Source organism: Myxine glutinosa, chromosome 4 (genome assembly GCF_964187855.1).
Source record: "Myxine glutinosa chromosome 4, kmMyxGlut1.1, whole genome shotgun sequence".
NCBI lineage: Eukaryota > Metazoa > Chordata > Myxini > Myxiniformes > Myxinidae > Myxine > Myxine glutinosa.
The window spans coordinates 136986404-137013195 of NC_136264.1; the positions used below are offsets into that span (position 1 = coordinate 136986404).

Sequence of the window (26792 nt, forward strand, 5' to 3'; positions counted from 1 at the left end):
TCATATCAGATGAAAAGGCAAAGATGGTGTGAAAATGTGAGCGAAATTTAATATAATCCCAGAGATTAAAAAAATTAAATAATATATAGGGCCGCTCTATATAGTATCATTGGGAGTAAGCTTAGCTGTATAAGCTCTCTTCATAACTAAGCATTCGCATGCAGGAATCACTCTGGTTACCGATGCTAATCCAAGCACTTGTCCTTTACCCCTTCTCGCAAGGAGTGCAAGCAGCTGATCCAGGCCAAGAATTCGACCATCTTTCGTATTCCGAATATGCAGCAGGAGAATGTTGGGAACTACACGTGTGTTGTGAGCACATGGGTTTCTAATACCAAATACGAGTTCAGCCACACATGGAGTCTCTCTATTAGAGGTACGACAAAATACAAAAGCTCACGATACGAAGTAGTATCTAAATATCTATAAAGCTCAGTTGACGTTTTGCTCCACCAAATAACAGCGAAACGGAGTTGAGTAAAAGAGTGAAAATTCCACAGATGCTGTGATAAATAACTACCTCTGTCGGTTTGAGTGTTTGAAAGAGAATAGACGTCTGGATCAATTTTTGAATTAAATTTAAATCCCGATTTATGTATATATATTGTGAGAAACAACCTTGTTCTCACCAACTTAGTGCCCCGCCCACCACGTCACGTGACCTCCTTTCAGCCTCACGCGATTGGGTGGCGATTCGGCACGCGATTGGTGGAGGGTGAGAGAGCCGGCCGCCATCTTGTGCGACGGACGTGGCTCGAAGGCGTCGAGTGGAAAATAGAAAAAACGGGGATTGTTTAAGCCTCACGACAGCCGAGTGGTGCTGATCGTTTATAGTTCTGTATTTTAAGAGTGAGTAACTCCGGAAGAGAACGAATGATTCCCGGATATCGTAGATTGGAACTGTGAGTCATATTGCCTGTGTCGTGTTTGGAGCTTCTGGTGCCGACAGTTCCTGCAGGCGTTGTGCTGTGTATTCCACTCTGTTACCATCCATTGTTTCTGAGATCGAGCCAATAAATCATCGTGCCTACCCCTAGAGGCCGGTTAAAACACAGTTGTGTTTATTGAGTTCTCTTTGTCCACCCCGTGGACTACTTGAAGCCCAGACATTAACGTCAGTATTCCGGGCTGGAAGCATTTAACAGCCGGGATCGCGACAAATGGGTTGCTCGTCCAAGGATTATTCAAGTAAGAGACATTCGAACTGAGACGGGAATTCTGCAGTGGACGACATCTTCCTGCATCTGCTCATCGTTTCCTCACCAGCAGACGCCATCTTGGAGGAACCTTCTCACCAGCAGACGCCATCTTGGAGGAACCTTCTCACCAGCAGACGCCATCTTGGAGGAACCTTCTCACCAGCAGACGCCATCTTGGAGGAACCTTCTCACCAGCAGACGCCATCTTGGAGGAACCTTCTCACCAGCAGACGCCATCTTGGAGGAACCTTCTCACCAGCAGACGCCATCTTGGAGGAACCTTCTCACCAGCAGACGCCATCTTGGAGGAACTTTCTCACCATAGGACGCTATCTTGTGTGGTACTTCACTACCGGATAAGTGAATAGTTTCCGGATCCCTCCAAACCAACCGACAAAAAAAAAAAAAACGTGAGTTATTTGTACGTTGCATTTTTCTCATTGGCAATTTGATGTGCGTTGGTGATATTGTGTAGTTCGTGTCGTATTTCCCCAACAGAGCGTTGTGTTTGAATTACGTGTACCACCCCAATATTGGTTGCCTCCCCTGGGTGAATTGCCGTCCCATGTGGTGAAAGATATTGCTGAAATATTTCGATCCAGCCTCCTTTTAGACTCAGTGTTTTGTGCCTTGTCTTATGATAACTCGTAGCCAAGCTATGTCGACCAGAGAAGTGAGAGTTCAACCTGATCATGTTGACAGTCACGTGGGTGGCGATGTGAGCGACGCAATCAGCCTTGACCCGGTCACTAAACCCGATATGTGAGGAAGCGATCCCATCATGACTAAATGCATGCGTTCGACCTTCTGGACCGGGCTGACTCCGGTTCAACAACTCGACATGTATAACAGGGAGAATGACAGGGCAGAGGCAGAGCGTATTAAGCGAGAAGACCGAGAGCATGCGGCAGCAGAGAGAGAGCATGCGGCAGCAGAGAGAGTGCATGCGGCAGCGGAAGCTGAACGCGTCAGAGAGCATGAGTTGCGAATGTTGACTGAACGACTGCGGGCAGAGGTGTCTGCTGCAAGCGTCCCGGAAACTGTTCATGTTCGTTTGCCGGACTGGACGGGAGACACGAAGCCAGAAGCGTATCTGGAGATGGCGGAGAAGTTGTTGGCTTCCGGTGGCATTGATGAGAGCTTGTGGGTCGGCCATCTTGTTAGCCATCTATCTGAGAAGGCGAGGGAGGTATATGCGAGGATGGCAACCGAGGACGCAAACAAATACAGGAAATTGAAGGCCGAGATTTTGAACGCCTATGCGGTGTCCGCGTGTATTTATAGGCGTAATTTTTTCAGTTGGACTCGTCAGTCCAGTCAAACCTATGAGGAACATTCGCGGGTCTTGTTGGAACAGCTGCAGAGATGGTTCAAGGGGAGCAAGGTTGAGTTACCTCAAGCGGTTGCGGAACTCCTGGTGCGTTACCGTATCGATCAACAGCTTCTGCCTGACTTAGCGTTGTTTCTTGTCGACAAAGACACTGTTTCCTTGTCAGACTGCGTCAACCTTATTGATAAACATGTTTTGGCGTGCAAAATGTTGCAAGTCACGCAGTCGCGTCGTAAGACGGAGGATTCTGCGATCGAGACCGCCCCCCGTCTGCCCGGTGGCTGGATCGAGGGGAAGGGTTCTCCGATGCCCTCCACTGGTGGCGGTCGCGAGCTGCAGGCCAGGGCACGGCCCTGGTGCGATTTCTGCAAACGCGTGGGGCACGGTGGAGACCGCTGCTTCTCTAACCCAGCTAGTCCGGCCTACCGAGGCAACCCTGCTGTTAAATCGGAGGGAGGTCAGTGGAGGTCATCAACTGGGCCCTCGCACACGACGGTGGCATCGGTGACAGAGGTCACTGCCACCGAGGCTAATTCCATTCATCCTCTGTATCAGGATTATTCAGGGACAGCCTTAGTGGGTGGCCCTGATTCGGTGCTGAAGTTTGAGGCCCAATACCTTCGGGATACTGGGGCGACACTGTGTGTTCTCCGGGCGGGGGTAGTTCCGGCCTCTCAGATGCGTTATACCGGCGAGTATATCATCCTTCGGGGCATTAACCAGGTTCCTGGCTGGTATCCCCTTGCCCTCCTCGAGGTCCGGAGTGACATTTTTACGGGTCCAATGACCTGTGCGGTGGTACCCTACTACCCGGTACCCGGGGTCTCCTTGCTGATTGGCAATGATGCCATGGCCAGGGAGGAGTCATTGACTCTGACCTGTGGGGTGGTCACTAGATCCCAGAGTAAACAGGCGGAGAGAGTGGCGGAGTCAGACATATCTTCACTCTGGCCCGAGGAGCCTAGCGCCTCGACTCCAGTTCCCGACGGTGACGTTGCGTCAGTTGAAGTCCACCCGAGCCTCCCGTCAAGCCAACCTCAGGTGCCGTGCTCCTCAGGGACCGCTCCCGCCTGTAACACGGGGACCCCAGCTACGTGTTCGCCGGTCGGCGAATCCGGGGAGGAGGATCAGTCCTCCGAGGCGGTTAGCGACCTCAGTTCTGGGCCGGAAGTCACTCCCGCATTGTCTGCGGTAACCAGTTTAGTGGAGGATCAGCCCTTCGATCCCACCCTTGCCATCCTCTGGGAAATGGGAGACGACTCCGAGCCGGGACGAACAGGCTACTATGTGAATGGTGCAGGTGTGCTGATGCATAAGTATTCCCCAAAGAACATGTCCTCCACCCAGACGTGGAAGGTTCGACACCGAGTTGTCGTACCGGGGAGGCATCGTCAGTCAGTCATGCAATTGGCCCATGACAATATTTCCTCGGGTCATGTCGGAGCTGCCAAGACCTTAGCCAAGGTCAAGAATCAGTTCATATGGCCCGCCATGTCGCGAGACATCAAGCGCTATTGCGCTAGCTGTCCCATTTGTCAACGACTCGGAAAAGGAGTGAAGGTTTTCAAGGCACCCCTAAAGCCCCTCCCCGTGATCAGTCAGCCTTTCCAGTTTGTTGCCGCTGATTTTGTCGGACCTTTGCCCAAAACCAGTTCCGGGAAACGCTATTTGCTCCTCGGTCCGTTTTCCCTCCTGTAAACGCTTTCCCCAACTTGAGTTTGGCCCCCTTGTCTCTCTATTGTGCTTTGTGTGAAGTGTAACTCTTGTGGGGTAGATATTAATGTGGTGTATTGTGTTTAATATTGTGTTGTGGATAAACCTTGTTCATTGTATAAGCCTGTTAACGATTACCGCCATCATATTGCCATGTGATTTGCACCTACTACAAATACTGGTTTCAAAACGCCGTCTATCCGACGGGTTTTTTTACTTAGGTGGGGAGGACTGTGAGAAACAACCTTGTTCTCACCAACTTAGTGCCCCGCCCACCAAGTCACGTGACCTCCTTTCAGCCTCACGCGATTGGGTGGCGATTCGGCACGCGATTGGTGGAGGGTGAGAGAGCCGGCCGCCATCTTGTGCGACGGACGTGGCTCGAAGGCGTCGAGTGGAAAATAGAAAAAACGGGGATTGTTTAAGCCTCACGACAGCCGAGTGGTGCTGATCGTTTATAGTTCTGTATTTTAAGAGTGAGTAACTCCGGAAGAGAACGAGTGATTCCCGGATATCGTAGATTGGAACTGTGAGTCATATTGCCTGTGTCGTGTTTGGAGCTTCTGGTGCCGACAGTTCCTGCAGGCGTTGTGCTGTGTATTCCACTCTGTTACCATCCATTGTTTCTGAGATCAAGCCAATAAATCATCGTGCCTACCCCTAGAGGCCGGTTAAAACACAGTTGTGTTTATTGAGTTCTCTTTGTCCACCCCGTGGACTACTTGAAGCCCGGACATTAACGTCAGTATTCCGGGCTGGAAGCATTTAACAGCCGGGATCGCGACAATATGTATATATATATATATATATATATATATATATATATATATATATATATATATATATATATATATATATATATATATATATATACATACACACACACACACACACACACACACACACGCGAGCTGTCTGTGTGTGTCTGCGTTGTATTCAGAGATGGCTGAACCGATCTTCATCAAACTTTCAGAGGTTCATCAGTGAGTGCCTGGGAGTGTTCTCGGCAAACCAAAAAAAATAGAAAAAAAAAAGTTCGTTTTTTTTGGAGTTAAAAAAAAAAAAATATCGCTCGATAGTGCCGAAGCCTTTTTAAATTAATGACAGTTATATACAAGTACACATTCGCATAAATAAATAACAATTACCAGACATTTGAATACAAATAAATCAAACAATTCTGGAAGTGTACGCATTTGGTAGTACGGCTTCTTCTTCTTCCTGATCGGCATCACACTTAACTCAGAAACGTGGGCCACATTCACTCAGAAACGTGAGCCATTCCCCTTCCTCTCCTGCCTCCCCCCTCCCTTCCCCTTCCCCCCTCCCTCCTTCCTTCCCCCCTCCTTCCCCCCTCCCCTCCCCCCCTCCTTCCCCCCTCCTTCCCCCCTCCCCTCCCCCCTCCAACTCTTCCCCTCCTCCCCCCATTCCCCCCAACTCCTCCCCAACCCCCCTCCCTCCCCCCTCCCTCCCATCCCCTTTCCCCCCTACCCTCCCCTTCCATTCCCCCCCTCCCCTCCCCTCCCCCCCCCTCCCCCACCCAGCAACGCAGGGTACTTCTGCTCGTAAATGTATATACCAGCAGTTAACCTGGTTCCACCAGGCTGTTGTGAGGGAATTAGTTCCCAATGGAGTGTGGAATATTTGGGGAGTTTTACAGGAATGGCCTTTGACACAATAATGGCAGGGACATGTGGAGACTCCGCATAATGTAAAATGTGACTTTGAGGTGGCAACCCCTTTCTTATTCGAACCCTCAACATCGTCCCCCAATTCCAACCCCAAGTCCACAACCCAAAGTCATCCAGCCCTACTTCCACACCCAAGTCATCAAGCCCCACTCCCAAGTCCTCAACCTCCCCCTCCCAACCCAGAGGCTTCAAACCCACTCCTGCCCTCCACACTCCAACCCTTCAAATCCACTCCCCACCCCTCCCTCTGCACATCACAACTACTCAACCCCTCCATCCCCACCACAACACCACAACCCCACCACAACACCTCAACCCCTTCACCCCCAACACAACCTCCCCCACCTCCCATTGAAGGTCCTGAACACTCCCCCATCCCAAATATACACACATAGGCGAAATGGATAAATAGATAAATACACAGACAACCCGAGTATGGAGATAACAACCAACGACACAGGTGGATATTTTGCGACCTGGTCGGTCTCTGTTCCATCTCCTGAAACTCATCTAAGTGTTGAGATAGCAGCTCATGACACACACTATTGGTTCACGAGTTATCAAACAGAGTGACCACTATATTCGTCATGGGTGCGTGTTTGTCTGTCTGTCTGTCTGACTGTCCGCAGCATAACTACCCGATGATATTATCCGATCTTGATGAAACTTGGGTGGGAGGTTGATATCATGATCTAGTTGTGTCCTGCCTAGAGTGGGCGTATTGCGCCCATTGTGGGCGGAGCCACGCCCGAAAAGGATGTTTTTTTAGGGGGTAATCAATTTCAAGCTACATCTTCTCCGAGGGAGTTGGGGGAATCTGACATGGGTTTCGGTATTTGGTTAGGCCAATGTCATGTGTCTAGCCCCACGGAGCTCGATTTTTCATTTTCGCCCCAAGGTCAAGGTCACAAGGTCACGAAATTTAGAAAGTCGATTTTTGATGGTTTTATTACATTGTTCACTTCCTGATAGGGTGAAATGTCGTACATGTTTTTATATTATCACATACATCATGAAATACAAGTTTTCCAACAAATGTCAGAATCTTCGACCTTTGACCTTTGAAGGTCACAAAGGTCAAATTTTCAAAGTTGTCGGAATCGAACCAAATTTTCGGTATTGTGTAGCTAACCTCATAACTGATTATACATAATTTTCTATCTCATTGCAAGGTCAGTAACCTTCGTTTTGACATTTCAAGGTCACAAAGGTCAAATTTTCAAAGTTGTCGGAATCGAACCGTATTTTCGGTATTGTGTAGCTAACTAACCTCATAACTGATTATACATAATTTTTTTTCTATCTCATTGCAAGGTCAGTAACCTTCGTTTTGACATTTCAAGGTCACAAAGGTCAAATTTTCAAAGTTGTCGGAATCGAACCAAATTTTCGGTATTGTGTAGCTAACTAGTCTCATAACAGATAAAACATTCCTATTTATATATTTTCAATGTCGGTTTTGACCTTTGTCATTGAATACCGCTCGCTCGTGAACCATCGTCGTCTCCTGACTTATTATTATTTCATATGCAGCCTGTGGCTGCTGTTTGCATCATTGCTGCGCCGCTGATGCAGTGCTCCCTGCTTACAGTAAGCTGGTACTCATTTTGCCGACCTCGAAAGGATGACAGGCCAGGTCAACCCAACTGGTGTTATTTAACAGCACGGCAGGGCTCAAATGCAAGACCCGAAGATGTTAAGCCAGCCACTTCAACTTTGAAGCCAACACCAGGCTACTTGTCACACACATTATCTCAACAGAAGCGATCTTCAAAACAACAACTACAATTACAATAACAATTACAATCCACTCTGCCGCTCCATACCCCATCCCTCAGATCGGCAGTTTGCAGCTTCCTTACTCTCTGCAGACCTGGACAAAATCACAGACTGGTCAAACAAGTGGAACATGTCTTTCAATCTTGACAAATCTCACACTCTTACTATGTCTCCCTGAAAAGACCGACTGGACAACCCTCCCATCCACTTTCTCAACAATCCTCTCCAAGAAGTTCTGTCACTCAATCTCTTGGGTCTCACTATCTGCCATGATCTTTCCTGGGAAAAACACATTTCCAAGCTGGCCTCCAAAGCCAGTCGCCGACTGGGCATCCTCCGTCATGCGAACTCCTTCCTTAGCACACCTGAGCTCCTCACCACATACAAGGCTTTCATCCGCAGCTCAATGGAATACTGCTCTCCCCTCTGGGCTGGTGCTCCTGCCTCACACCTAGCTCGTCTTCACGCTGTTGAAACCAAAGCTTTCAGAATCATTGGAATCTCCTGCGATGAAGCTAACTCCGAGGGCCTTTCACTCACACCGCAGGCAGGTTGGTGGTCTTTCCGTCTTCTACCGACTCCTCTCCGGCCTTGCTCCCCCAGCTCTCTGTGCTCTGTCCCCCAAATATTCCTTCAGGTCACACAAGATCTGCCAGCAACCCTCTTATGGTTAAACTGCCAAAATAAAGACTCTCTGCTCACCTTCACTCTTTCATTCCTCTTTCCTCCCGCCTCTGGAACAAACTCCCTCACTTTCTTCAATCCCACTCCTTTCTCCAGGTCTTTAAAACAGCTGTTTACCACCATCCCCATCCAAAACCTTGATATTTTCTACCCCCGTTAATTCATCCGAGATCCACTTTTCTGAAATACCAACTTCTTTCCTGGAAGTCCTTGCAGTGTCCATGTGTTTTTACCTCTCCCACTCCCCCCCCCCCTCCCTTCCCATGCGCCCTCCCCCCAAGCAGATTATCCCGATGTCCCTGTTCTCTACTGTTGTTCTTGTGTGCTTCCCTCTCTCTCCCCATCTTGTCTCCCGCTCCCTTTATTATATGTTTTATGTGTCCGTTTATGTTTTTTGTCATTAAGGTGAGCTTAAAATAATAAATAAAAAAAATTAAAAACGGGAAAATTGCTCATCCCTTTATTTGAATTACTTGCAAGAATTGCTTACCCTTCTGTATTTTCACACTATTCAGCATTGACATCTCAGGCTAAAACCAAAATCACGTTCAAAAACTTTAATTTATTAAACAATTTGCCCATCCCTTTATTAGTCCCCAACCGGTGGACACCGGAGGGGACTATAGGTTTGCACTCCGTCCCTCCGTCTGTCAGTCCGTCACGCAAAGAACAGTTTTCCGGACTTTTTTTCTGAACTCTAAATGCTAATAATTTCAAACTTGGTACATGGTTTCCTCATGATAGCTACAGATCAAGTTCGAACTTCACGACGTTTCGATCATTTTTAACAAAGTTATGGCACTTCGAACTTTGGGAATTCTGATAATTCTGATGATCCTTAACTCCGTGCCATTTTAAGTTTGAATTTCGTTTAAAAAAGATTTTCTCTGCAATAATAGGACCGATTGAGATCAAATTTTCACCATAGGAGGAACTCGGTCTGTAGAATATTTTAATGGTAATTATGACGTCACAGGTCACGTGGTTTGGCCGCCATATTGTTTTTCGTGAAAACACTAAAACCCCTTTTTCTCTACAACGGCTGAACAGATCGAGGCCAAACTTTGCAGGCAGAATCGCATACCCATGACGAACAAAAAAGTCAGCGAGCATGACGTCATGTGTCACATGGTTTCAGAGTTATGACGTTTTTAAGCATGAACTTTTAAAACCGAGCTCCTCCCTCATTTTTGATCCAATCGAGGGGAAACTTCACAGATCTGTTCAGCATGTCAGTCTACGAAAATGTCCTTTTGGAATTTGCGATAGGGCACGTGGTTTGGCAGATATCGTTAATTAAACGAAAATATTTAGAAAATGGATATCTCTTGAATCGCTCGTACCTCAGACCGTGAGTTGGTAATTATATAATTCACACAGTGCAATACGTGCAGGCCGCTCCACGGAGCGACCTTGTGGGCTTATCAACGAGGCGAGGCGTGACACACATGTGTCTCAGCACACCTCAAATCAAGTTAAAAAACCAGCATCAACCGTGCATAAATTTGCATATTCGATCATTTTTGACAAAGTTATGGTACTTTGAACTTTGGTAGGGGACATGTATTGCAGCGCAATACTCAGAATGCTTGTTTTGGTGGAAAATGCCACAGATCGTTGCTGCGATCAGTACCAAAGATATTTTAAAATAACCTGGTGTACATACATGATACAAATACATGCGTACTGCCTATGTGCATCATGTATAATAATACATCGTAGTTTTATATACCTGGGATAATTCCAAATGCGCTGGGCCATAGACTGGCATCCAAGGCCTTCGGCCTGTGACTGATGCTGCTTCACAAAATGGCGGCTGCATGATTTTATTGTGGGCGGAGCCGGTTGGGCTGTCCAACCAATGGGGAGAAGGCAGTCCTTCGATATGTACACACCAAAGCATTCCATTGGACATTTTTCCCAAACCATATTCAGGTTTCCTCATTCCAAAAGCATTTTTACAAAGGAGTTGATTGACATCTTGTGAATATCTCTCACATTGCTTCAGGTTATGAAACATGACATAAAATGTGTAATTTCTCATCCATTATGTTGAAGTCCAAATAGAATCATTGACTTCAATGTCCATCGTTGAAAGGAATCGGTGAAAAGAAGCATAACTTTATCGTGCCCTTTAATGAAAGAGAATTGTAATTCCTTAAGTTAGGACTCTGGGTGTAAATGATATACTCATTTTTAGCTCACCTGGTTAAAGGTACCATTGGATATTGCACCTCCACAAGTATCGGAAGGGACACCTGGCAATGAAATCCTTTATTAAGCACTGGATAAGGTACCCGGCGTTGCGCAGTCACTTTGTGACGGAAATGTGAGGACAGAGGGGAGGGAAGAGAGGACCAGGGGGTGGGGGGGGGGGGTCAGACGTGCAGGGAAGGGAGGAGGGAAGGGATAGGAGGGGGGGGGGGAGGAGAGGAGGGGAGTGGAAGGGGAGAGAGGGGAAGGAGAGAGAGGGGAGAAAGGAGGGGAGAAGGGAGGGCAAAGATGTGGGAGAGAGAAAGACAGGAGGGGGTGGGGAGAGAGAAAAAGGGGTGGGGAGACCGAGAGGGTGAGAGAGAGGAGAGAGGAGAGGAGAGGGGAGGAGAGGAGAGGAGAGGAGAGGAGAGGAGAGGAGAGGAGAAGAGAAATAGAGAAAGAAGGGGGAGAGAGAGAGAGAGAGAGAGAGAGAGAGAGAGAGAGAGAGAGAGAGAGAGAAAGAGAAAGAGAAAGAGAAAGAGAAAGAGAAAGAGAAAGAGAAAGAGAAAGAGACAAAAAGACAGACAGACAGACAGATAGGGGTGGGGAGAGACAGAGAGGGGCGGGAGATGGAGAGAGAGGAAGGGTGAAGGAGAAGTGCATGAAGGGGAGGGAGGGGAGAGGCAGAGGGAGGAAGTGTGGGAAGGGGATGGAGGGGAGAGCAGAGGATAGGAGAATGGGAGAGGGAGGGAGGAGAGAGAGGGGAGGGGACGGGAGTGGGACAGCTGGCATTGAAATCCTTTATGAAGCAAAGCACACTCCAGGGTGGTTCTTTTTCAACCGAGAATGGAAATCAAACTCGAGAGCTGGAGGCAAACACGATACCGGATTCTCTCCTGCAGGTTTCCAATTAATTAAATGAACCATTTGTTACATGCTTTGTTGACTTGGGTGAGACGTTTGTTCCACAGACCGAGTGATAGTCAACCTGCCCGTTATGATCTACCCACAGGGCAATGCCACTCGTGCTGTAGTTCTCGGTATGTATTCACCAAATGCATTCAGCTGTAGTCGATGCTTATTCATTTTGCACAGTTTGAATGGAATTACTATTATTCAAATTACTATTATTCAATTCAAAATGGTATTTATTAGATAACACAGTACATGATGATAATGATCATTACTACTAATGGAACAAAACAGTGATATATATCAGGCTAGGCCATGGAGAGGTGTGAGGAATGATAAACCTTCGGCCATGTGCTATTCCGGAAACTTCATGCAATCTCTGAGTAGTCAGAGGTTTTTCCTTCCTTTAATAATCGTAATTTTTCTGGTTACCTTTCCAGATCTGTTTGTGGATAACAGATAGGTTGGTGTGTGGAGAGAATTGTTAAGAGAGAGAATTGATGACAAGTGGATGGTGCAAAGCGGTTACTTTTGGGTTATTGAGATACAAAGCCTGATTTTATCTTAAACTGGCACGCCAGGTAAACAGCTGCGCCTGGGATGTCAGGCCCGATACACACTTGCTGGCCCGTTGAAACCTCTAGTCTGGTGGCTCGTTGACGGGAAATTTTCAACTGATTCTCACATTCCGGGGATTACAGAGGACAGTGAAATCACGTGGGTACCTCTATCTAGTTCTTCACTACTATATGTTGATGTCAGGCCATGAATTTCAGCTCCCAGAAATAACATTTTTTTTGTCAAAACATATGAGCTGCATCCTGTTCATAAAACTTAGAAAGGGGCTGTACACAAAATATGTGATGTTCCCAGGAGCATCGCAGTGTCTCAGTGGAGGGGAGGGTGTCGGAACCGCAGTCACGTGACACCACCTTCATTGGCACAGCCATCTTGGATTTCCCTTCATCACGGGAGGACAGGTCAATGCAGAACGGCCTCGCTTTCGGTTTAACTCATCCAAAAACGGCAGAGTTGCTGCTTAAATAATTAATTTGAAGCTACTCAAGGAGCTGCGCTCCAACGCGAGTCGAAAGAATTGACGCGACCAAAGACGGAATTCGTCCGAGTTGCTTTATTGAAACAAAATAGCTCAGGTATTCTCACAAGCCCGTTTATCGGGCAGCAATATATATACACATTTATGCCGGGGCGTTTGCCCGGGAAAACCGAGACCGGGCATGCCCGGGTGTCCTGGACGTGGCCTGGCAAGTCGAGGCTGGGCGTGCCCGAGCGCTCTGGGCGAGTCCTGGAAAGGCGAGTCTGGACATGCCCGGGCGTCCTGGACGCGGCCTGGCAAGTCGAGGCTGGGCGTGCCCGAGCGCTCTGGGCGAGCCCTGGAAAGGCGAGAGCGGGCATGCCCGGACGCTCTGGGCGAGCCCTGGAAAGGCGAGTCTGGACATGCCCGGGCGTCCTGGACGCGGCCTGGCAAGTCGAGGCTGGGCGTGCCCGGGCGCTCTGGGCGAGCCCTGGAAAGGCAAGAGCGGGCATGCCCGGGAAAGACGAGACCGGGCGTGCCCGGGAGGTTCGGGCGTGCCCGGGAACAGCGAGTCCGGGCATGCCCAGGAGAGGCGCGTCTGGGCCCGTCCGGACGAGCCCGGCGTGGCGATCGCGCCCTGGCCGCGTCCTGGCAGGTGCAAGGCGATTGTGTACATTCAGCGGGAACCGCTACACTACGAGCAGGCATAGTCAGGTTCACTATGTCAATAAATTATATTTCGTTCAAAATCATGGTAGATTAGCAAACCTATACATTTTTAGAAAGGTTATAGCATAAGGAAACTAAAAATCAATGTTTACATTTGGAGAGATACCTGTATGGCGGCCATTTTGGATTTTCCAAATGGCCACTGTAAAATACATATTTTGTTCTATTTCTGCCTCTAATTACCCTAAAAACTTTTTAAAATATACTAAACCTATATTTTCAGGGACAAGGAATCCAATGAAAGTATCAAATTAGTGCTATGGGGAATGGTAAGACACGAATCAAAGGTTTTGAATTGCAAAATACTGTCTTTATATTCGCGATAAGTTGCATAATCAAATACATGTTATCATTTTGTACAGGCAGTTAATAACATCAAAATGTGTCACAATAATTCATATCACCAAACATACACAGGCAGTCAGCAAAATCATATATACACATGCAGTCAGTATAACTTCACATCTACACAGGCAGTCAATGCCTGTAGTCAATGCCTACACAGGCAGTCAATGTAACTCACCCAGTCTGGGGACAACTGCTCCTTTCAGATCAAGTCTTGCATCCAGCAACTGCACTGCCTTCTCGTACAAGGCCATGTCGAATGTAATCACTGTTGGGAATTCTTCACCAACGACCAACGTCTTCAATTCGGACGCTTGCAGGATCACAGTCAGCATCGTAGACCACTCGTGTGCAACTTCTGGCAGCAGTGGTAGTGCACCAACTTGGGTCAGAGATTGGCCAACTGACACTAGTGATTTTAATCCTGCCCAACCTGGGATTTGGCTCGGTTCTCCATTCTCCTTTGCTCTAGAAAGAGCAGAAGCTATGACCCAACCTAGGGTGGTCAGTTCATATGATGCAGGAACACCTGTGTCCTGTGTTGTCGACCTCAAACTCGTTCACTCTCCTGTCTGGCCCAGGCTTTGGTTTGCTGCATGGCTTGATGGGAACATGATACGGAAGAACCTATCGGTTCTTTGCCTCACCAAGTTCCAGGCTGGGTGCGATGGTTTCTCCAGTAGCATTTGCCTTTTGATACACAGCAGTGATTGTCCCATGTGTGGTTCCTTTCCCATCAGCTGTGTCCTCTGCAAAGTCAGTGTTGTCAATAGCAAAGAACACAAACGACCCTTTCTCGAGGAACGGTGGTACATACAGGCCATTGAACTCTCTTGTATTTTCTACAACAGCATTGGCAATTGATGTTTCCAGGAGCAGGGCACGGCCATAAGGTACACAATAGTTCTGTGCGTGGAGGAGGTGCACCAACTTCTTGTTTCTGGTGTCATGGTGAACACTAAGTGCCAACCCTAGAACCTGTGGATTTTCTGGTACACACTGTGTCCGGAATGTGTCCAGTGCTTGCTTGGGTTTGTGTTGCACCTGCCTTCGGGTCTTGAAAGCATACATTATGTTCTGACTTATGGTCAGTGCTGATCGGTCGACTGTCCTGCTCCTCATCTCTGTCTGTAGCTCTTCTTCGGGTCCTACCAAAATCCATCGTATCAGGCTGTACAACTCAGTTGGAACATCTTCTTTTGTGCTTGCTACTGTGACTGTATCGATCTGCTTCTTCTCCTCGGTGAAGTCTGTAATGCGTCTGCGTATTAGCTTAGCTGTTTTGTAGAGCATCTTTGCGTTATCCATTTCACTTGCATGGTCTTGCATCATAGACGTGTGGACCATATCTTCCTCGCAGGCTTCAGGGCAAAAAAGAACAGAAGGCTTCCGTCTGTCTTTCTGTCTCACAGACGTTACACTTGGCAACTCTGAGAGCATCTTGTCCTTCAGCCATTGTCGGGTCAACGTCGGTGTGTGCTTCTCTGCCTCATCACTACCTTCCAGCATCGAGATGTATGTTGTCTCAATGGCATCCATGGGAAGATACGCTTTTTTTTGAGTTTGAATGTCTACAATATTGATCAACTCAATCAAGCATGGCATCTGCATTGGTAGGTCTGCCGTCGTGGGCCTGGCTTGGTTTCTGACATCATCCCTGAGGACACGAAACACATGATTCATCCAGCACAGCTTGTGGTATCTCACATCGATTGCATGGGCATCACTTGGTGAGATTGCATTGTTTAACCTTGTCATCAGCACCGGGTCTTGGGTAATTTGTATCGCTTGCCTAAGTGCATTCCCAGAGTTTCCGGTTCGGACAGTGAAGAGACGCTGGCCGTCATCCACTTGACAGAAGAAACATTGATCTTTCGACAAAGGTTCTGTTGCAGATCGTGTTTATGTCGTTGATGTGGTTGGTGTGTTTGCTTCCATTTCTGAGCTTGTTCTCTTATGGCTACGTTTTTTGACAGCATACCTTCCTGTGGACATGGAATGTTCAAAGCGTTCCCTGGCACGCTGCAAGGATATCTGATTAGTGGCGTCAGAATAGCAGCTTCGATGCCACGTTGTTTTCGCTTCGAGCATCGTTTGTTTTGTGCAGTCCTGGAGACGTCTTTGGATAGCAACATATTCTCCATCCTGTAGGCTGGCTCTGTCGGCCACTATGTCCAGTAACTTCTGGTAGGATTCTGTCTGGGATTTAGAACATCTGTCCCTTTGTTAGTGTTTTTCTCTTGGCAAATGATGCACAGTTTCCAGTCTACAGACTCCTTGGACGTGCCCAAAGACAACTTGCTTCCATCAGGATCTTCACTCATGATGAGTTATGCACTGAAAATACGCAAGAAGAACAACCACCATAAACACCTCCACCAAGATAGTTAATATGTAAAATAAATATATTAACGGAATTTTTTTTGTATCAATGGCTGCTCCCTGGATGCATATTTCCTGGAAAAAGAAAGAACTGTTACAGTCAGAAGTCTGATTATGTCACCAATGGATTCCTTGTACCTGAAAACATAGGCTTAGTATATTTTTAAAAGTTTTTAGGGTAATTAGAGGCAGAAATAGAGCAAAATATGTATTTTTATGGCGGCCATTTTGAAAATCCAAAATGGCCGCCATACAGGTATCTCTCCAAATGTAAACATTGATTTTTAGTTTCCTTATGCTATAACCTTTCCAAAAATGTATAGGTTTGCTAATCTACCATGATTTTGAACGAAATATAATTTATTGACATAGTGAACCTGACTAGCATTTCGGAAAAGGAAAAAGCAGGAAGTTCAAATAGAAGCTTGTAAAATTTGGAGGGAGCTGAAGGGCAACAATATCTCACTGATTGGACTTTCAGTTAAATCTGATAAAAACATGCAGAATTGAATTTGATCGAAATTGTAAACTAGCAACATTTCTCTCATTCACAGGGTAATGGATTTTTTTTGGTGGGCATCAGGCAAAGAAAGCATCACCCATTGTCTCAGGAAGTTAGGGTGAATGTCAAAAAAACTGCCCAAAAAAGTCATATATTTTGTGTACAGCCCCAAAGAAGAGGAAGAATGAAAAAAATTCTTAAAACTTTTTCAGAAAGTTAATGAAACCAATTCATCAACTTATTTCTGACTGGAACACAAGTATTTTGCTTGGTCCAAGCAAGTTTATCTTCTACAATTGAACCTTATTTTGCTGTGATGTTGAGGGAGTAAAATGCTATTACACAAGCTTTAACTTGTATATAAGATCTACCTTGATATTCTTGTATTGCAAAACAATTGTTCCTGCTTTTACACCCCAACTGTATGTTACGCTCAAGTGAAAATCAGGTTTGTGTCATTGTCGCAGAATCGTGAACGAAACGGCAGTATATGAAACCGTGGAACACGGACTCGATATCATTAGAGTGGAGATGATACATCTCGGTGTGAACTTCACTTGTATTGCGCTTAATGGACGTGGCTTCACTTATGGGTCCTTGTCACTCTATGAAGGTAAGTCATTCAAACTTTGTTGGTGACAGTATGCCCAATGCTTTTATCTTGCTTTCTTGTTACCTCTGGTTGTGACATGATAGTAGAAAAAAAATATTGTTACTCTGTTTCTCAAGCCCAATTTTATTATCCAAGCATCTACATAATACGCTTGTTCGTCAGTCCATCCATGTGTGTGTAACATTCTGTTCCACCCATTGGTTGGACAGCTTGCCTGACTCCACCCACAATTTCAACCTGATACAAAAGTCATACGGCCGCCAATTTGGTGATATGCGAAGCCAAAGACCTCTACGGAGCTGTCATATTCACAATCGCCATGCCCTCCCTATAAGTTTTCCTTTCAGTGCAAAATGATCAAATTGACAGTTAAAAGGATTTTGGGCCGTTAAGCGTCACAGGCCTTGTGAAGATAGTCATCAGCCATTGAGGAAGCGGCCTCTTGTCCATACACCACCCAAATAACCATGCAGCATTCTCTCAATCAGGGCTTTTATTGCGGGGGTTACGCAGCTCCTTGCTATTTTACGACTTAACCAGGGACCATAAAACCCATGTCATTATAAAGGTCTTTGCCCGAGCACATCTGGAAACCTTGCGATATTGTGAAAGAAAACATGCGTCTGTGGCGGGCACAAGGGACAATAATTCCACGCACCAGTGGGTGGCGCGAGCGTCCAGGCGGGGAACTGAAATGCATGCCCCGCCTTTCGACCGATCGGCCACGCCCGGGGGCAAGGCGTGGCCTCGGGACATATATGCGGGCTCTAAGCTCGAGCCCGCCCAGTGCTGAAGTGCGACCTCTTAATAAAGACTCTTGTTGTATCCACGCGTTGTGGCCTACCTCTCTGGCAATCGAGTCATGTGTGCACAGCACCACACTGGTGACCCCGATTGGTTCAGCCGTTGCTGGCCCCCGAACGCGCCATGGCTCCCAACGCCGTCGCAATCAAACTCCCGGAGTTTTGGGAAGCACAAGCCGACTTTTGGTTTGTGCAAGCCAAAGCTCAATTCCAACTCCGGGGCATCACGGCGGACGAGACCCGGTACTACCACGTGGTCGCCGCCCTCGGGCCCGGCACGGCCGCCCGCGTCGTGTCCATCCTTCGGCGCCCGCTGGGCGACCACAAGTACGAGGCGCTAAAACGTCTCCTCCTCGCCACGTTCGGGCTCAGAGGTCGAACGTGCCGACCGCCTCCTGGACCTTCCTGCCCTCGGCGACACACTACCATCCGTCCGGATGGATTTCATGCTGTCTCTGCTTGGGGACCAGCGCCCGGATTTCTTATTCCGCACACTTTTCCTACGCCAGCTACTGATACAGGTGCGCCTCTCGTTGGCCGGTTCCAACATCACGGAACCCCGCACCCTGGCCGGAGAGGCCGACAAGTTTTTCGCGGCCTGCGGCACGCGGTCGGTTTACGGTGCTGCCGTAGTGGATCCCGGTGCAGAGGCTACAGCGCCCCCGGCTTCCCTCGTGGCCGCTGCTGCACCCCGCCCACTACCGCCGCCGCCGCCACCGCCACCGCCGCAAACCTGGTGCTACTACCATGCCAGGTTCGGCCGCAAGGCTAAAACGTGCCGCCCGCCATGTTCTTTTGACGGGTCTGGAAACGACCGTGCCGGCGCCCACTTGCGGCCCTGAGCGTCGGCCATTCCGGCAGCCTCCTGTTCATCACGGACACCTTGTCCGGGCGCTGTTTTCTTTGCGACACGGGAGCGCAGGTAAGCATCCTCCCTGCCTCCGCGTCCGACAAGCAAGCCGCGGGCCGGGGCCCCGCTTTGCTTGCCGCCAACGGTACACCCATCCGCACATTCGGGAAGCGTTGCCTCTCACTGCGGTTCGGAGGGCAGCGCTTTCAAAGGTTGTTCGTCACCGCCAGCGTGCCAATGGCCCTGCTCGGCGCGGACTTCCTATGTGCGCATGGGCTGTTGGTCGACGTTAAGCGCAGACGTCTCGTCCAGGCCGAAACCTTCAGCTCGCTCGCTTGTTCGCTGAGCGGCTCGTTGAGCAGCTCGCTGAGCAGCTCACCGAGCGGCTTGCCAAGCTGCATGCTGAAAGGTTCCGTCCCGGCGAGGTTAGTCTGCATGCTTCCGGCAGCGGACGAGTTTACCCGCCTCCTCGCCAGTTTCCCGGGCCTCACGTGGCCCACCTTCTCAGCGGTGTCCCTCAAACACGGGGTGGAGCACCATATCGCCACGGTCGGGCCGCCGGTCTACGCCCGGGCACGCCGACTCGACCCCACGAAGCTCGCCGTGGCGAAAGCGGAGTTCGCCACGCTGGAACGGCTGGGTATCGTACGGCGCTCCAAAAGCACTTGGGCCTCTCCTCTGCACATTGTGCCGAAGCTCGGCGGAGGATGGCGGCCGTGCGGTGACTACTGCCGGGTCAATGATGCCGCCACCACCCCCGACCGCTACCCGGTCCCGCATATCCAGGACTTTTCCGCCCGGTTGGCAAACACGACCGTGTTCTCCAAGGTGGACCTCATCCGGGGCTACCACCAGGTCCCCGTACAACCGGACGATGTCCCAAAGACGGCCGTCATCACCCCTTTCGGCCTCTTTGAGTTCCTGCAAATGCCTTTTGGGTTGAAGAATGCGGCCCAGGCGTTCCAACGGCTCATGGACAGCGTCTTGCGTGACTTACCTTTCATCTTTGTCTACCTGGATGACATCCTAGTCACGAGCGCGTCCCGGGAGGAGCACCTGCTCCACCTCCGCATGCTTTTCGAACGCCTGGGCCAGCATGGCCTGATCATCAACCCCGCAAAGTGCCGTTTCGGCATCGCCGCCATTGACTTCTTGGGGCACCGCATCACCAGGCACGGGGCCGTCCTTTTACCGGCCAAGGTGGAGGCGGTCAGGGATTTCCCGTGCCCCCGCACGATCAAGGGGCTCCAGGAGTTCCTGGGCATGGCAAATTTTTACCACAGCTTCGTGCCCCACGTCGCCCAGCTCCTCCGCCCCCTGCACGAGGCCCTCCGGGGCAAGCCGGGCAAAGGTGACATCGCCTGGTCAGAGCCGATGGCCACGGCATTTGCGGGCGCAAAGCTGGCCCTAGCCAACGCCACCATGCTGGCGCACCCAGCGCCCGATGCACCGATCGCCCTCACCACCGACGCGTCGGACTACGCAGTGGGCACGGTGCACGAGCAGTGGGTGCGTGGTGCTTGGCAGCCGGTGACGTTTTTTAGCCGGCAGCTTCGCCCGCACGAACGCCGCCACAGCACCTTCGACCGCGAGCTGCTCGGGCTCCACCTGGCGGTCCGACACTTCCGCCATCTGCTCGAGGCCCACCCGTTCACGGCTTTCGTCGACCACAAGCCCCTTGTGTTCGCGATGGCCAAGGTCGCCGAGCCATTGTCGGCACGGCAGCAGCGTCACCTCTCTGCCGTGTCCGAGTACACGACGGACATCCGTCACGTCGCGGGTAAAGACAACCCGGTGGCGGATTGCCTTTCCCGGTCCGTCGCGCACGCGGTCCACCTCGGGATCGACAATGCCCGGATGGCGGAGGACCAGACTGCCGACCCCGGCGTCCAGGCCTTGCGGCCCGCCATCACGGGCCTCCGCGTCACCGAGGTGCCGTTCGACGTCGCGGGCGCGGCCCTCCTGTGCGACGTCTCCCTCGGCCGGCCTCGCCCCATCGTGCCCGCTGGCTGGCAGCGCCCGGTTTTCGACGCCATCCACGGCCTGTCCCACCCGGGCACGAAGGCCTCCCAGAAGCTCGTCGCGGCGAAGTTCGTCTGGCATGGCCTCAGGAAGGAGGTCCGCGACTGGGCCAGGACGCACCTCGCGTGCTAGCGCGGAAAGGTCCACCGCCACACCCAGGCCCCGTTGCCCCGTTTACGGTGCCCGTGCCTCGGTTCGACCACGTCCATGTCGACTTGGTGGGACCTCTGCCCCCCTCGCGGGGGTTCACCCACCTCTTCACCATGGTGGACCGTACCACACGGTGGCCGGAGGCCGTGCCATTGGCGGCGACGTCTGCGGCTGATGTGGCGCAAGCCTTCATCGCCACTTGGGTTGCCCGGTTCGGTGCCCCCTCGGACATCTCGTCCGACCGCGGCCCCCAGTTCACCTTGGAGCTCTGGGGCACGGTGGCGCAAGGGCTCGGCGTCAAACTACACCGCACCACGGCCTACCACCCCCAGGCCAATGGCCTGTGCGAGCGCTTTCATCGCTCGATGAAGGCCACGCTCCGGGCCAGCTTCCGCGATGGCAGCTGGGCCGACAGGCTCCCCTGGGTCCTGCTGGGCCTCAGGACGGCGCCCAAGGATGACCTGCGTGCGTCCTCGGCGGAGCTTGTCTTCGGGCACCCACTGCGGGTACCGGGCGAATTTATCCCCAACTCCACGGTTCCTTGGTCCACGGCGCAACAGCGCTCCACCCTGCAGGAGACCGCCCGGAGGTTCGCCCCGGTGCCGACGGCACACCACGGTTGCCCGTCCTCCCACGTCGCCCCGGAGCTTCGCACGGCGGAGTACGTCTTCGTCCGGCACGACGCCCACCGGGCACCGCTATGACCCCCGTACGACGGGCCCTTCCGCGTGCTGGAGACCGGGGACAAATATTTCACCGTCGACATCGGCGGTGCCCCGGATCGTATCTCCGTGGACCGCCTCAAGCCGGCCCACCTCGATCTGGACCACCCCCCGCAAGCAGCTCTGCCACCGCGTCGAGGCCGCCCCCCAGCGGTCAGACTCCCAGCCCCGCCGTCCCGCTACCCCCCAGCCCTGCACGCATCGCCAGGGGGCGTGTCGGCCGGGTCATCCGGCTTCCCCGCAAGCTCACCCTTCAGGTGCGCGGGAATTCTGGGGGGGGCGCGTGTGGCGGGCACAAGGGACAATAATTCCGTGCACCAGTGGGTGGTGCGAGCGTCCAGGCGGGGAACTGAAATGCATGCCCCGCCTTTCGACCGATCGGCCACGCCGGGGGGCAAGGCGTGGCCTCGGGACATATATGCGGGCTCTAAGCTCGAGCCCGCCCAGTGCTGAAGTGCGACCTCTTAATAAAGACTCTTGTTGTATCCACGCGTTGTGGCCTACCTCTCTGGCAATCGAGTCGTGTGTGCACAGCACCACACGTCATTATTTACTTCTAATTATAAATGTGTGTGTATATATATATATATCAGGAAGAAGATTATTGTTTTCAGGTCTCATGGTAACTTGAGACTTGAAATTTCATGGAGTTTCCACATATCTCCATATCACACAGGAGTGTGAGTTGGACAGGCGACTATGATGGAGCTCTTTTGATCGCGATTCATATGAAATCGGTGTTAGCATGATAGGGGTGAAGGTGTTAAATATTCCATTGTGTCGATATGGGAATGCCTGTTTGCTTTTATGAGTGAGAGGGTGAGCAATCTGATTATTAATGGTTTGTCAAGCATATGCCAAACTCATAAGAGATATCGGTTAATTTATCGACGATTTTCACTGCCAGTTAAGTTTTCCTCTCATCCTCAGTAATAATACATTGAAGTGGTAAAATAAGGTGGAACCCCTCCTAATTCTTAGTTCAGCAGTCAAAAAAGTGAGGTGGTACAAAGATTTCACACTTTGCTTTTGAATATGTGATGGAGTAGCCTCAATTGAAAGGTGCTGTAGAGTTGCCAAATGCAAACAAAGCACCACGTGCGGGGATAAAAACACAAAACACCAAATCAAATTGGAGAGATGGTCGGGAGAGGGTGGGAGGATCCTTGAACTTGGTCGATTGAAGACTCGCATCCATAATAGTTAATAACAATCAGCTCTAGTGCAAGTAAAGTTATATTTGGTTAACTTTAATATAATAGATAATCCAATGAACTGATGTTTATAAAATTATGGCATTAAGTTGATTATAAAGAATCTACCATATGCTGCACTTGCAGAAGAGAGCTGGGAATACAAAGATCGAGTGAAAAAGACATGGCTCTGGGAAGTTGTGGTTGCCATTGCTATCCTCCTCACAATATTTACTCTCGGATATGCAATGCGATTTGACATCATTCTATTCTACCGAGATTATCTTACTCAAGCACCATCACCCGGTAAGCTCCAATTTTCCATAACCCTATCTATGTATATTCAATTATGCATGTGTATTGTGAATATATATATATAGTTTTATATATACATATATATATACAATTATATACATATATAATATATATATATATATATATGTATATATATATATATATATATATATATATATATATATATATATATATATATATATATATATAATATATATATATAGTATATACGTATAACTATATATTGCTATATATATATAGATTGCTATCCACACGGGACTTGCCAGCGAGCACATTTACAATACACATGCATATATATATATATATATATATATATATATATATATATATATATAATATATATATATGTGAAGAAGCGGCTCTTCGTTTGCAAAAGAAGTCCACAAATAGCCTGAAAATGACGCAGCTTTATTAAAAAACCAACTTATACAGATCCGGAAGAAGCCAGACATCTACAGCAAGAACCAGCTTCATGCCACGTCCAGGCCTTCCTGAAGCACATTGATTCGCAGTATAAATACTTGACAAGTTTATCAGAAAATCTCCGAGAGAACAAAGCGACTGGCGAGAGTCCCTCGCCGTCATCCTAGCCCCCACCGTCATCCGCTCTGTCATTCGGGGGAGTCAGCCCTTCCTTATCATTCGGACAGATATAGTTTCAAAGCTCCGAGGTGACGAAAAATGTAACTCACAGAGAGAAGAGTGCATGCTTGGCCAGATAAGACCATCTAGGTGAAAAGGGCACACGTATACGAAAAACCATTTGCCCAACACGACCGAAGCGAGCCTTTCCTCATTTTAAACACAAACTGAAGCATGTTTATTGTAATTCAGGCGCCGCTATGATTATATGGAATATAATTAATGTTTTTTTTAAGTTTATATCTGCAATTCGAGCATTCTACTTGAAACTACACATTTCACGCGCGTATAAACGTCCGCCAGCCGCGGCTCGAGGCGCCATCTGCGGACCGAATGGAGAGAATTTATGACCGGGCTTTATCTTGCATCGAGAGGGCACATGGAGGACGAGCCATCCGTCCAGCACGAAATGCATCGAGTACTTTCCCATTTATCCCCAGCAAAGCGAAAACCCCTTTATTTACTTATGTAAAACATTAAGCAACATTTTAGATCAAAACATATTATTCGACCGACGTTTTATACAGAATTCTAAGCAATAACGAATCTACGACTTGACATATATATATATATATATATATATATATATATATATATATATATATATATATATATATATATATATATATATATATATATATATATATATATCTTCTATATTTTAAAAGAAAGTTTTTGTTTGTTTGTCTGCGCAAGCTAATCTCCTGAACGGTGAAAGATAGGAGGAAACCTCGAATACAAAAAATGTCGGGACGGGCCCCGGGAAGGTTTTAAGCTCGGTGGCGAGGCCGGTTGAGGCCGCTTCGGCCGGGCCAGGCCCATTCCACAATTAAAAGCTGAGCTGAATTATAGTCGTCAATCTTCTACAGCCGCGTGTAAAAGCTGAATTATAGTAGTAAATTCATTCAAAAATAACCAAAAATGTCGGGGCAGGCCCCAGGAAGGTTATAGGCGAGGTGACGAGGCCGGTCAAGGCCCACCTCGGCCGAGCTGGGCGCATTTCACAATTAAAAGCTGAGCTGAATTATAGAAGTCAATCTTCTACAGCCGCGTGTAAAAGCTGAATTATAGTAGTAAATTCATTCAAAAATAACCCGGGACAAAAATAACCCGGGAAAAATAATATTACATATTTTTTTATTATTTAATAATAATAAAATAAGAAATAATCTATGTATTGTTGTGGTTTTGAGAACCCACACGTGTAAATATGACATTATTAAAGGGTTAAAGTTTGCACCCCATAGATAGGCCACAAGCAACACGTAGGTCATCATATGACTTCAGTTATTTCATTAGTATGTGTATAGGTAAGGCCATGTTTCCAATAGTTGAATCTGCGTTGTGTCAATCAAATAAGAAGTAGGCCCATTCCGTTCATTTTGGCAGCTCCCCTCTCCAAGCAACGCTATTACGCGCCCTCCAGTCTGCCCATGGCCCCTCCCAATTTGTTACGCGCCTTTGTTAGCAGCGTTCGCTGCTTTGAGCTGGAGCTCGCTCAAACGCCGCCATAAGCTACGAGGTTAGGCCCGAGAAAGGGGGTGGAGCGCCAGGAAGAAGGCGTGGCCACGTCATCCAGCCGTCAAAGGCGGGGCCGGTAAGCCTTAACCAGCCAACCAGGGCTGAAGTGACATCACCGACAGGCATGGCTTCGGGCCTGGCGGAGTGATCGCTTGGTGAGTTATAAAAGCGAGCGCAAAGCCCTTTCACGGGACTTGCCAGCAAGCACATTTACCAACAGGACTTACTTACGAGAGCGCGCATGAACTTACTGATTGGGAGAGCGCACCTCTGTAAAGACTTACCGCGTGAAACAGCTCGCCTTGACCGACTTGCTGGGAGAACGCGCGTTGCATTGACGGGGCTGATGCAGTGGCGCTTATGAAAGAAGGACCTTATCAAAGGAGTACATTGGAGAGGGGGCGTTTGGCGCGAATAGTGTGCACATATTACGTACGCAGGACACCAGCTTCCTCCCGTTATATAACTGTCCGATCGCGTTCCCACTACACGCGGAGCTGCCTGCCGGGTTTCGCCCGCCGGACCGGAGCCTGGACTGGAGCAGACTGGAGCCTGGACCCCATCGCCGGACCTTCCATCCACCATCTACATCCCCGTGTGAGTGTGTATGTTTGTCCTGGGTATTAAGAATAAGACTGTTTTAAGGCTGTCCTGTGTAACTGCTTCTTCCTCTTCCTATCTTGTATATTCCTTTCATTTCCTCTTCTCCTTCTTGTACAAATTGTAAAAAAATTACTTGTTCTTCCTGGTTTTCCTTTTATCCTATCGCATTAGTCTTTTCTTCCATTGGGTAAACGTGGCACGATAGGAACCACTTATAATCGGGTTAAGTCCCATTGTTAACAGCTCGGATCGCGGATTGCTATCCGCTCGGCATTTTCCATCATATCCGTGGTTTGAGCGGGAGTTATTCCCTCGTTTCCGGCCGGCGTTAGTAATTAGGTAGTAGTGAACCCCTAGGCCGAACAAACCCTACCTAACGCCACGCCGGGAAGGATGGTATAACTTCCAGGACTCGGGTCGGCCAGACAAAAGGACAAGGGGATTAACCCCCCCTTGATAAGGGGGAGAGCCAACGCCGAGATCCACACAATTGGTGTCAGGAGTGGGATGTGGAACCTGGGACTAAATTTAGTAGACCAAATTTTGGACACCAATTGTGCTATTGGCCGCAACAATTGGTGTTGGGGAGTGGGATTTGGAACCCGAACCAAATCTTTCATCATCTGAACAAATTTGGTCAAAATTACGAGCGACCGATATTTTATTACCATCTAAATTGAATCGTGCCATGGATAGCCAAGGCGATTGGATGCCGGTGGGGGAAAATGAGGAAATAGAGGAAGGGTTAGAATCAACCCAGAACCCCCGGGAAGAATTGGGACAATTGGAGGAAATGGAGGATGCAGTTAACGAGGGTGCAGCAGTAGGGGTCGCAGGGGAACAAAATGGCGGCGCCTCGCACA

At 49.1% G+C, this 26792-nt stretch overlaps 2 protein-coding genes across 2 annotated transcripts in view; one reads left to right on the forward strand and one right to left on the reverse strand.

Moving 5' to 3' along the window:
• GNB1L (G protein subunit beta 1 like) overlaps positions 1 to 26792 on the reverse strand; it is a 567228-nt gene that overhangs the window by 295089 nt on the left and 245347 nt on the right. The window lies entirely within an intron of this gene.
• Positions 1 to 26792, forward strand: part of LOC137425959 (interleukin-1 receptor accessory protein-like 1-A) — a 132794-nt gene that overhangs the window by 39144 nt on the left and 66858 nt on the right. The window contains exons 5-9 of the mRNA XM_078776498.1: positions 223 to 376; positions 11561 to 11629; positions 12083 to 12218; positions 16963 to 17108; positions 22996 to 23154. Coding sequence (XP_078632624.1) covers positions 223 to 376; positions 11561 to 11629; positions 12083 to 12218; positions 16963 to 17108; positions 22996 to 23154 — 664 coding nt within the window. The remainder of the gene's footprint in view (positions 1 to 222; positions 377 to 11560; positions 11630 to 12082; positions 12219 to 16962; positions 17109 to 22995; positions 23155 to 26792) is intronic.